General features: G+C 33.9%; 1 protein-coding gene across 1 annotated transcript; it reads right to left on the bottom strand.

Moving 5' to 3' along the window:
* Positions 1 to 4,729: 4,729 nt before the first annotated feature.
* On the bottom strand, positions 4,730 to 12,015 carry LOC149921190 (uncharacterized). The gene is made up of 2 exons (XM_090163745.1): positions 11,352 to 12,015; positions 4,730 to 4,890 (listed from the first exon to the last, which is right to left on the bottom strand). Exons 1-2 carry the CDS (start codon positions 11,823 to 11,825, stop codon positions 4,777 to 4,779), a joined length of 588 nt encoding a protein of 195 aa, XP_090019871.1. The 5' UTR covers positions 11,826 to 12,015; the 3' UTR covers positions 4,730 to 4,776.
* Positions 12,016 to 12,442: the final 427 nt, after the last annotated feature.

Raw genomic sequence — 12,442 nt, 5'->3', positions numbered from 1 at the left:
ACCATTGCGTGTAAAGAATAGGAAGTGTCTCACTTATGTAAAAATCTTATACACTTATGGTAATAGACACGTTAAGTAAGAGCCGAGGGGCAGGTCACTTCCATTTTGGGTGCGTCTTAATCATAGTAAAATTATTAAATCAGTGTAATCAAGATTAAAAAAATAATCGAGGTTATAAAATCTAATGACGATTTAATCAATCTAATCACAATTTATACGTTATTTAATTATTCTAATCATGATCTAATCTTTTTAATCAGATTTAATCATTTCAATCATATTTAATCATTTTAATCAGATTTAATCATTTCAATCATATTTAATCATTCAATCATGATTAAATCAGATGTAAACATTCTAACCATGATTAAACGTGATTTAAGCATTCTAATCTTGATCTAATCTTTTTGATCATGATCTAACCTTTTTAATCATGATCTAATCTTTTTAATCAGGATTTAATAATTTTAATCCGATTTAATCATTTAAACATTGATTAAATCAGATTTAAACATTCTAAACCTGATTTAAAGTGATGTAATCAACATAATCGTGATTAAATCGAATTTAATCAAAGTAATCACGGTTAAATTGGATTTAATCTTTCGAGGGGTGCGTCGTTAATCAAGGAAGTGACCTGCCCCTCGGTAAGAGCTAGAAAACCTGTAGGTGGAAAGTAGTTTTCTTGTTAGCTACAATTTCCCCAGTTTACGTTTTCGAGGGCTGGTTTAACCTGTCGAATATTTAACCTATATTTTAGTAAATGTTTTTCATTCCAAGTAGTTCTTTTTATAAAGTAACGTGGCCTTCTTGTTTAAATGTTGCTCTTACGTCACAGTCTCTAACTTTTACAAGTCTGCGAGCGCGCGCTACAGTCGCCAGGGGAATATAGGGTTTTCTAGCGCGCGTGCGAAGAATATACTAATAAAGCCGTTTCCTGTGACGTAAGAGCAACATTTTTAACAAGTTGGGCAGCACCACTTTCTATTTTTTAAACACAATCCCTAAGGGAATTGCAAATAGGTGGGGTTGCGGGATGGTTAGAAATTTCGCCTTGCAGCAAGAGGAGCCGGGTTTGATCCCAGCTTGTGGCACTGGGTGAAAACTCGGAACTACTCCTTTTACGTTGAGTTGGCAAGTTCTCTCCCAAGGTTGGAAAAAACCCGGCAAAATTGAGTTTTTTCCGGGACAGGTGGGAAAAAGAGGGAAAAAAAACGGAAAAAATGGAAAAAAATATTTTAAGGGAAATTAAGAATTGATATATGACTTAAAATTATAAATAAGTTAAAATAACTAAATTGTTACTGATGCATTTAGGTTAAAGGTTTACGTATAGGCTTAGATATTTATTTAAACAGCTATTAAATTCCAAATTTACAGGGTTGTTGATTTTTTTAAAAAAATCAAAAACATCGATTTTTTTTATTTTAATCAATTCTTTTGATTTTAATCGATTTTTATTTTTTATTAATTTTTAGGTTTTTGTCACTTATTAAAAGCAATATATAAGCTTATTGGTATAATTATTATTTTTGTATAAATAATATTCAATAGTTGACAGTTTTATCATGTCAAAAAATATTTATTCCAAGAAATAAGTATATTTGTATCACAGGAGTAACCTTGAAGTAAAACTAAACAGTGTGAGAAATAAGGCCCTATCACAGGCCAATCGCCAGTTTAAAAATTAAATGCCTGGGGTGTTAGTGGCCCTGGTGAAAACTTAAAGAAAAGTCCAGGTTGGGTAAAACTTGGGTCTATTTGAAAGATCATGTTTAAATATACTCAAAAATATCAGTCGCAAAATTGTATCTTTTTTTAATGACGAGAAATTAATTTTTAAACGAGCGAAATTTACCGCCAAGCGAGCTGCCATTTTCTTTCGCCTTCCCTCCGCAGACCGCACGCGGAGCAAGTGCGCGTGGGAAACAGAGCGCTGTTAAAGCCTGTTATAGCGCGAACAGCGCGTGATTAAAGTCCTAAAACGTCACCCCGAAACAAAAAATGGCAGCTCGCTTGGCGGTAAATTTCGCTCGTTTAAAAATTAATTTCTCGTCATTAAAAAAAGATACAATTTTACGACTGATATTTTTGAGTTTATTTAAACATGATCTTTCAAATAGACCCAAGTTTTACCAAACCTGGACTTTTCCTTTAATTAATTCAAAGTTTTTCCCTTCAAGATTTATAGTTATTTATTTAACACTCCAAAATTTTGAAATACCCATAATAACTAACCTACTAAGCCTATGCCCTAGCACATATTGTCAAGCGTAGATAATTGACGGCTTTTAAAATTCATTTTGCGCGTGAAAATACCTCTACACATTATGGTCAAAAAAGCACGCAAAGAAGGCTGTGTGCCCAAGACATGTACCGGCAGTGTCGCGCGCTAAAACGTAATTTCAAAATCCGTCAATTTGACCATAAATTATGAAAGCCTGATTTTGAAGGTTGAAAATGGTAAGTGGCCAGTGGCCAGTTTTTTAATTAAACTACCTAGGCTCTACTGGCCACAGGTCCAGTTTTAAACAATTCCTTATTTCTCAGCCTCCGAGAGTCCATTATTTTCAAAAAACCAAAAATGAGGTTGGGAAGGGATCGTGGTAGTGATAGGTAATAGTGTAATATCATGACAAAACAGGTCTAAAATATAATAATTCAATAGTAAATCTCTCATTTATGGAAAGTTAATACCTTTTAAACAATCTTTTATAGGAACAGATTTAAATCAACGATTTTTAAAAAAAAATCATTTGATTAAAATCGCGATTTAAATAGCTGATTTAAATCAACTTGATTTTAATCAAACAACCCTGCAAATTTCCAATCAAAATTAATTAGTTTTATGGACCGCTATTGCTTCTTCACTCAAGCATCAGTTTTTTTTTTCAATTTTTGCCATTGGAAGTGGAAACAAGACGTACGACGGTCAGAATACACACAATCCTCCTGATGTATTAAAGGGAATATAACCTGCAAAACAATCTTTATGGAAGACCCCTTCAATTTTTTAAATATCCCTGTACAGTGGCGCCAAACATTTCTAAAACCGAAGGCAAGAGCGGCCAGAGCTGCAATTGTTGGTGTTCCACACCAAATACCTGAGGTTATATTCCCTTTAAGTTTGTTTGTGCTATTCACAGCAACCTGCAATTCTGGTCAGACGTTGATTATCACACTTATTTGTTACTTCTGCGCAAACGTTGAGTGTCACACTTATTTTTACTTCTGGTCATACGTTGAAAGCGCGGCGCGAACGGCCTTGAAAAATGCGACAAGGAAACTCGCGGGTAGAACTCTATAAGCACGTCGGAAGTTGCGGTGGTTCGTATACGCTGCCCAAAAAACCTTAGAATTAAAATTAAGCAACGTAATGAGATTCTTGAAATGTTTTTAGACAGCTCCCTACACTAACTATTACCGTTAACCTCGACAAATTTTTATGGAATGGGAAACCGAAGAACTCGGGGGAAAAGGCAAACCGCGGTTTTTACTCGTTGTGCAGCGCCCCGCTGCACAACATTCGGGGACTTCACAGCCTTTGATTTAATACGTCGAATAAAAAAAACTATTTTTGCCACCCGGTTTTTTACGAGTAAAAACCGCGGTTTGCCTTTTCCCCCGAGTTCTTCGGTTTCCCATTCCATAAAAATTTGTCGAGGTTAACGGTAATAGTTAGTGTAGGGAGCTGTTGGCTGGCGAGTCGCGTGGCATGCAGGATTTGCCACCACCCTCCTACGCATTGTAACCCGGCCACTTGAATTAATGGCTTTAAAAGTCGCTAGGTGACTTAGGAATAAGGTGGTGCCAAGGGTATTAGCCTAGATGATTATTATTATTATTAAAATATCTAGTACATTTGGCGGAAGGCTACTAGTACGAATTTACGGTAAATCGGCGGCGGGAATTTCGAATTTCACCTATTTTCGGTTGAATTCCTTAAGTTTCCTACACGTGTGATATTAATCCATTTTAGAAATGTCAATTGTGTAAATTTCAAAGGGATCGATATGTATTTAATGTTGATTATTATTTTAAGCTTAGCGTATTTTTAGCTTAATGCAGCAGTCGGCATTACCCGTTCTACACTTACCCTGGACTCACCAAACGATTTTTTTAGGTATGCCTCAAGATTAAAATGGCGATTTAAATCAAGATTAAAATGGCGATTTAAATCAAGATTAAAATGGCGATTTAAATCAAGATTAAAATGGCGATTTAAATCAAGATTAAAATGGCGATTTAAATCAAGATTAAAATGGCGATTTAAATCAAGATTAAAATGGCGATTTAAATCAAGGTTAAAATGGCGATTTAAATCAAGGTTAAAATGGCGATTTAAATCAAGGTTAAAATGGCGATTTAAATCAAGGTTAAAATGGCGATTTAAATCAAGGTTAAAATGGCGATTTAAATCAAGATTAAAATGGTGATTTAAATCAAGATTAAAATGGTGATTTAAATCAAGATTAAAATGGTGATTTAAATCAAGATGATTAGATTAGATTAAAATTAAATCTGTAGTTTTGGCTGTACACAGATTGAAAATGATTAAATCATGATTATTACACCGTGTAGCAAATTTATCGGTACCTCGGGTTTTCCTCTGTTGAACTTTAGTGGCAATCAAAAACTTGAGCTCCTTAATTTAAAAATAACAACATTTTTCTATCAAAGTTTAATGAAAAATGACATTTATTTTTGTTAAAAAAAAGCGAAAAATGTAGGAATGTTACAATGAAACTTTTAACAATGAAAAACTACCCGCTTCTTTTATGAATTAAAAATATTGATAATAATATTTCCATCGGCACTAGTCGGCTTATTTGGCTTTCCTCTCGGTTGCTGCTTCTTGGTGGTCGCTGGCCTACCTTTTATGGCGGATACCTGCCAAAATAACGAATTCTTCAAATTTAAATCCCCACCTGAGGACAAATGTCAAACAAGTCAAAAGACCCCAATTTGGGACTTTCAATAATAATAGTCTAATAATTGTTTTAATTTATTCCAAAACCAGGCAACTCGAAAAATTCGATTTGCCTCAAAATTAATTTAAATTAACGTATTCGTGTTTCACTACCTTATTTCCAAAACCAGGTAACTCGAAAAATTCGGTTCGTTTAAAAATTAATTTAAAGGGAATATAACCTCAGGTTTTAGGTGTGGAACACCAAACTTCGACCATTTCCTGCTCCCTCCTATGACTTTAGATATTTTTGGCGCTGTTTAGTGACTTCCCGCCAAAATTGCTTACATAAAAAAGCACAAAAAACATAAAAAACGACTTGAGGTTATATTCCCTTTAAATTAACCTAATCTTTTATTTTCTTCTACATTTATTTTAAGACATTTTAGGGCACGTCTATAAATTACTTTATGTCATCTTACCATACATTTATCGTTGCTGTTAAATGGGGATAGTATTTATTAAAAATCATTTAATTATTTTTATTATTCCAGTAAATTTGGTAAAAGTAAGGACATCGTACGGGGTGACATTTGAGCCGGGGTCGGGGTCGGGGTCGGGGCCAGAAAAAAAACCCCGAAAAACCGGGTCGGGTCGGTTTTTTTTTTAATTTTCACTTTTAGCGATTTCTAATTACAAAAGTGACATCGCGGCCGACTATTTAAAAGTAAAAGTAAAACCATAAGTGTATAATATTGTTTCATAAGTGTGACACTTTCTATTCTGCACAACTAAAACATTTACTGACAAAAGAGACTGCATTACGGGCTTTGTCGGCGTTTTGCGTCCGCTTGCTAAACGCGTCACACGTAGCCTTTGACAACTCCTCGCTAGGGGGATATTTTCTTCTTGTGATGCCGTCACTTCGTTACTAGCTGTCAGTAAAATATTTTCCAAAATGACGATCTTATCATTATGGTCCTGGAACAATATTATAGACTTATGGTAAAACCAAAAACGAGAGGCGAGTGTGACGCGACCTTTGCACCTTCGAACGTGAGAAGTCGCCGAGAGAATACGCTGCTGGTTTGCCCCGTCCTTCCGTTTTATAATGAATTTATAATTATTTATATCAATATAAATCATGGTGCGATAAGTTCGGTAATTTGTATCATTGAGTTGGGAATAAATAGAGGTACATTAATTGGTACAACTAAATCTGGCTGGCGCGGCACAAAATTTCGTTCAATAAGGAGACTATCAACTTTATCGTTCTACCGTGGAGGCATCTGTCTCTAGTGGTGGCAACTATATTGAAATCGAATTTTTTCGCGAATCTGATGCGAAATTGAAATGTATGATTACTCGTAACAAACAAACCTTTGAAGTTGTTTAAAAATATTGGGTATATTTGAAAAATATTGGGTAAATTTGAATAATATTGGGTAAATTTGAAAAATATTGGGTAAATTTGAAAAATATTGGGTATATTTGAATAATATTGGGTAAATTTGAATAATATTGGGTAAATTTGAATAATATTGGGTAAATTTGAATAATATTGGGTAAATTTGAATAATATTGGGTAAATTTGAATAATATTGGGTAAATTTGAATAATATTGGGTAAATTTGAATAATATTGGGTAAATTTGAATAATATTGGGTAAATTTGAATAATATTGGGTAAATTTGAAAAATATTGGGTATATTTGAAAAATATTGGATATATTTGAAAAATATTGGATATATTTGAAAAATATTGGATATATTTGAAAAATATTGGGTAAATTTGAAAAATATTGGGTAAATTTGAATAATATTGGGTAAATTTGAATAATATTGGGTAAATTTGAATAATATTGGGTAAATTTGAAAAATATTGGGTAAATTTGAAAAATATTGGGTATATTTGAAAAATATTGGGTATATTTGAAAAATATTGGGTATATTTGAAAAATATTGGGTATATTTGAAAAATATTGGGTATATTTGAAAAATATTGGGTATATTTGAAAAATATTGGGTATATTTGAAAAATATTGGGTATATTTGAAAAATATTCGGTATATTTGAAAAATATTGGGTGTATTTGAAAAATATTGGGTATATTTGTATTTCGGATATAAAATAAATTGATGTGCCTAGATATTCAGAGATCGTGTTACAGTTTAAGCTTTGTAAAAGGGATGGTCAATCTATTTTATAAGCCCTAACCTTATGTAAAAATGTTATATCGTATTTCAATAAACTGTTCTTAAAATAGTCTAAATTTAAATGTTTTATGTTACTTTCGTAGTCATTAGAATATTAAAACAAACATTATTTTTTACCCCTGGCAAAATTGTACCAACCCTGAGATTTAATGTAGGTCTAGTTCACACGGTTGCCATAGTAATTTTGGCACCAAAATCAAGAATGGAACCAGTTATACCATAGTGTTCAATTTTTGGAACCAGATGAGGATAAGATACTCTGTCAAATGCTTTGGACATCAATAGGGAGCTAACAGTTCTAAGTCTCACGATGTCACCCGTGCTTTTTCTACTGAAAAAAAATTCTACATAACATGGCGGCCACAGCCAAAGCTACGCAGTGTTAGTTCCCTATTTACACAATATTATTTAAATTTACCCAATATTATTCAAATATACGAAATATTGTTTCAATTTACCCAATTTTATATAAATATAAACAATATTATTTGAATTTGTCCAATATTATATCAATTAACCCAATATTATTGTAATTTACTCAAACTTGTTCGAATGTGAAAAAAAATATTTGAATGTTTTTAAATCTTAATATTATTTGAATTTACCCAATATTATTTGAATTTACCCAATATTATTCAAATACACAAAATATAATTGGAATTTCTCCAAATTTAAAAAGAATGTAGACAATGCCATTTGAACTAAATTAATATTATTTCAATTTACCCGAATTATATGAATTTACCAAAGTCTATTCGAAATTCCCAAGTTTAATATTAATTCAACCATAATTATTACAGTTAACCCAATAATATAAGAACTTACCCAATATTATTTGAATTTGCCGAAATGTTTTCAAATTTACCCATTTTATATGAATTTGCCCATCATTTTTCTATTAACAATAATAATACGAATTTATCGCTATTTTGCAAAAAGGCACAGGACTGCTTTCAAAAGAAATACGACTGATTTACTGACAGTGGCGTAGCTGAGAACTCAGAGACCCTCCTTTTCAATTTTTTTATATTGAGTGGGGCCCCTCGCCATGCGGACCGTCAGCTACGCCACTGTTTACTGATAATTTACAGACAATGAAACGTAGAAAATTTCAGAATAGTTGACGAATAATTACGGAATTTATCGGAACATGAGATTTTTTCCTATACGTCATTTGGCAAAACGAAATTAAAAACGGGAGAAAATAGTGAAGTCCGCGCGGCAAACACTATTTTGGTCTATTTTTGTTTCAGCAATTTTTGTCGGCTGAAAATAGGGACGCCTCAGTAAGAAGACTCATTTAAGCCACGTTCACACGTACCCTCGGAAACGTTTTGCCTCGTTTCGATCACGCTGCGGTTCTAAGCGTTTGTAAATCTTTTTGATCACGCATTTGATTTCCAGTGAGTTTTGAAGAAAATTGGCCACGCGTAGTATAGCCATATAATTAGGAGTTCGTCTGCTCACGCATTTGAGTGACGTTTCAAAACATTCTAATAGACGGTAAAATAAATGGGGGTGGAATTTTAAACCGTCATTGCCACTTAAAAACTGGACACTAGCCAGGGAGGGAACACCGGATTGGTTGGTATTGGAGCATGCGCAGAGACCAATTTTAACTGTCGCCGAGTAACAAATTTGTAAATCGTGATTCTTCGTAGAGCACGTGGCGCCATCTAAGTAAACTGACCGTTATATTTCGGGAATAAAAGCAACACAAAATGGTTGTTTAACTGTAAATTTAACTATAACTTGAATTCTTTAAATTAAAATACAAATTATTAACTGAGATCAATCGTAATAGACGTAAAAAACGGTTGAAATTACTTCAGTGACAATTAAAGTCGCGAAGCGGGGAGGCTGGCAGCCATGCTGTCACGAAACGTTTCCCCTTCTTTCGTACCCCCAAATTCAAAAACCCTAATTTATTTTACCGTCTATTAAAAATGAAAGCACCCAGAAGAAATTTGTTGTATTTTTTAAACAAATAGACAAAAAGTTGCGAGACATTCGTCATCAGCCCCACGTTATCCAAAACGCATCAAAATGTAGGAATTTAAAGAATCGTCCTAGAGAAAATTCATTGCAAAAGGCCAATGTTTAAAAATTCATATCTTTGTAAATATTCATTTCCGTCAAAAAATTAACATTAAAATAATCCCCATCTTGCCCTCTATCCAAAAAAAAATCGGGTGGGGGGCAGCTATTCTACACTTTACCCAAAATTGCTGGCAAGTAACAATTTGGCATTTTTTAACAATAGGTACTTTTGTTTTTTTTGCGTTGTTTTTTGTTTTTTTTTGGTTTGTTATTTGTCAAGGATTACAGTAATGCAAAAAGTTTTAACCGCAAGTTATTATTTAAAAAGATATGATCAATGTAAAATTGCTACTTGTTAGCAATTTTTACAACGGAAAATACGACATATTTCGAGATTTCTGTACGTGTTGGATGAGGTAGGACTGATGACGAGGACGATTCTTTAAATTCCTAGATTTTAATACTTTTTGGATACAGTAGGACTGATGACGAAGAAAAAGGCTGAAATGCAAAACAGCCCTAATTGTTAAGGGTTGGGAATTTTTCCCGTATTTCAACGCATTTAAGGCTTTTTTTAACCATACTATGTCATATTATATGTGTTCTGTGTGATGTTGACTTATACAACGTCGAATGTATTCTAAGTATTGGCACCTGACGGCGCCGTGCACTCACTTCGCTCGAGCGCTGGGGGCGCGCGGCGCCTCCCCAACCCCATACTAAAAAAAACTATGGGCCATCTATAACGCAACATAGAGGACAGCACCAAGCCTGACTCATCAAGTATCGTCAACCCGATATTAATCCAACCTAATAATATAAATAACCTAACCTATTATCCCCACCAAACCCCCTAAAATGCATTGAAATACGGCGAAAATACCCGAAATAAAAAAGTAAGTAAGTATATTTTGCATTTCCACATTTTCTTTTTCGTCATCAGCCCCACGTTATCCACAACGCATTAAAATCTAGGAATTTAAAGAATCGTCCTAGGGAAAATTCACTGCAAAAGGCCAATGTTTAAAAATTCATATCTTTGTTAATATTCATTTCCGTCAAAAAAAATGAAAATGAAAATAATCCCCATCTTGCCCTCTATCCAAAAAAATATATATAAAAATCGGGTGGGGGGCAGCTATTCTACACTTAACCCAAAATTGCTGGCTAGTAACAAATTTATATTTATCATATCTTTCTAAATGATAAATTGCGGTTAAAACTTTTCGCATTATGTAATCCTTGACAAATAATAAACGAAAAACAATAAACAAAACCAAAAAAGCCGTAGTAGAGAACACATTTTCGGTTTGCACACGTTTTAAAAATTTAGTAATATCTTGTCGTTAAATCTAATTCGTCATCAGTGCTACCTCATCCAACACGTACAAAAATCTCGAAATATGTCGTATTTTCCTAGGTAAAAATTGCTGGCAAGTAACAATTTTAAATTTATCATATCTTTCTAAATAATAAATTGCGGTTAAAACTTTTTGCATTATTGTAATCCTTGACAAATAATACATCTATAAAAATAAACAAAACCAAAAAAAACAAAAGTACCTATTGTTAAAAATAGCCAACAAGGGTATATTTATCATATCTTTCTAAATAATAAATTGCGGTTAAAACTTTTTGCATTATTGTAATCCTTGACAAATAATAAACATAGAGGTCGGGGACGGTTAATCATTATCCATGTTTAAATTGATTTTTTTCGGGGAAAAAATGTAAACAAAGACATTTACCGGTTAATATTTCGGAAAATAATTAAAAAACAAGTATTATTCGTAAAATATGAGCTTTTTATCGAAAAAAACGTCGTTTTTCCGATTAATTTTACAAATTTATCAAAAAATTTATCGGATAATACAGAAATATAAATTACTTGATCGAAACGTTTTACGAATAATTTTGATTAATCTATTGAATAAAAGTTAACCATCCCCGACCTCTAAATAAACAATAAACAAAACCAAAAAAAAAAACAAAAGGGACTTGGTAGTACTACGTCACAGTTTTTTTTTTCAATAGTTTTTATCGTGGGGAGAAAAATGTTTCCACAATGGCGGCCATGGCCAAAGCTACGGAGTGCCAAGTCTCTATTGTTAAAAAGAGCCCCAGGGACTGTGGTAACCCTGGAATTCCCTTGGCTACGGCACTCATTTATTAAAGTAATATATTTACCTTAGACAGCTGCTTCGTCTCGATAGCTTTAGCTTTAGCTTTATTTTGAATCTTTCCCATAGTTTTCAGACTGGTAGTAGTTTTGTGAATCATGCGTGCTGCGGTAGCTTCGCGAACCATGCCTGCGGCGGTAGTTTTGCGAACCATGCCTGTAGCGGTAGTTTTGTGAACCATGCCTGTAGCGGTAGTTTTTCCGGTAGAAATCTTAGCATTCATGGTAGTTTTCTGAGTCTTGTTAGTATGAACTACAGTCTTCGTGTTCGTAGTAGTTTTATGAATCGTTGTAGTCTTCTGAATCATTCCCATACTAGTTTTTGGATGGATGTTGGTTTTCGTAGTTTTAGGCTTGAGTAGATCCTGAAGGTAGTTCCCGACGGGACTCACGATTGACTTCTTAGCCGTTGGTTTGCATAACATCATGTCAGCGCTAAATAGCGTTGGCTTCATAAACGGTTGTTTCGAACGTGGTGGCATAGTGTTAATGTTAATCCTCTCGTGATTAGGGCGCAAACAATGGCTTCCAAGTTACTGTTTCGGTTGGTTTTCTTCGCATCCGTTGCGCTTTTACTCGTGAATCTCGTGACTCGGACTCTTCAACAGAGCATGCGCCGACGATACCATTCTTCGTTTCGGAGGGGTGGGTTCTTCTACTTAGAGGGGCTGTTCTACGAAAAGGAAGGGTGGACTGTTCCAATTTCCCTTTTTCACGGTACGCGGCAATAACCGGTCCAAAGAATGCCCCCTTCATACTAAAAAAGGGGAAAAGCACTCGAATTGTCGGGGGGGGGAGAGCGGGGTTGAATAATGTGAGGTGAATGGTTGTCGAAGGATTAACCATAAAAAATAGCCTTGAAGTCTCGCAGTAGCAAGCAGAGTGGCCAGTTTGATTTTTGACCTGGGCACTGAGAAATGTTTTGAAAAAAAAAAACATTATATTGGAAAGGGCTTGTTCTGGTTTTGATATTGTTTATATATAGTAATTATTGGACTAAAACGACCCGCTTCTATAAAATTTCCTTCTCTGTTTGCTTAAAATGTGGCTGTAAAATGAGCTAGAATTTGGGCTATATTTTGAAAAAACATTTTTAACG

The sequence above is a fragment of the Leiobunum rupestre genome, chromosome 11 (assembly GCF_980474605.1).
Source record: "Leiobunum rupestre chromosome 11, qqLeiRupe1.1.hap1, whole genome shotgun sequence".
NCBI lineage: Eukaryota > Metazoa > Arthropoda > Arachnida > Opiliones > Sclerosomatidae > Leiobunum > Leiobunum rupestre.
The sequence above is the reverse complement of the archived record's forward strand: the minus strand, read 5'-3'. Positions and strand labels throughout refer to the sequence as shown.

Bases quoted from the DNA above. Each gene is read 5' to 3' on its own strand.
- LOC149921190 (XM_090163745.1), bottom strand. From the start codon at position 11,825: ATGCCACCACGTTCGAAACAACCGTTTATGAAGCCAACGCTATTTAGC. The intron at 4,891-11,351 runs GTAAATATATTA...TTATTTTGGCAG, and splicing joins AGACGAAGCAGCTGTCTAAG to GTATCCGCCATAAAAGGTAG.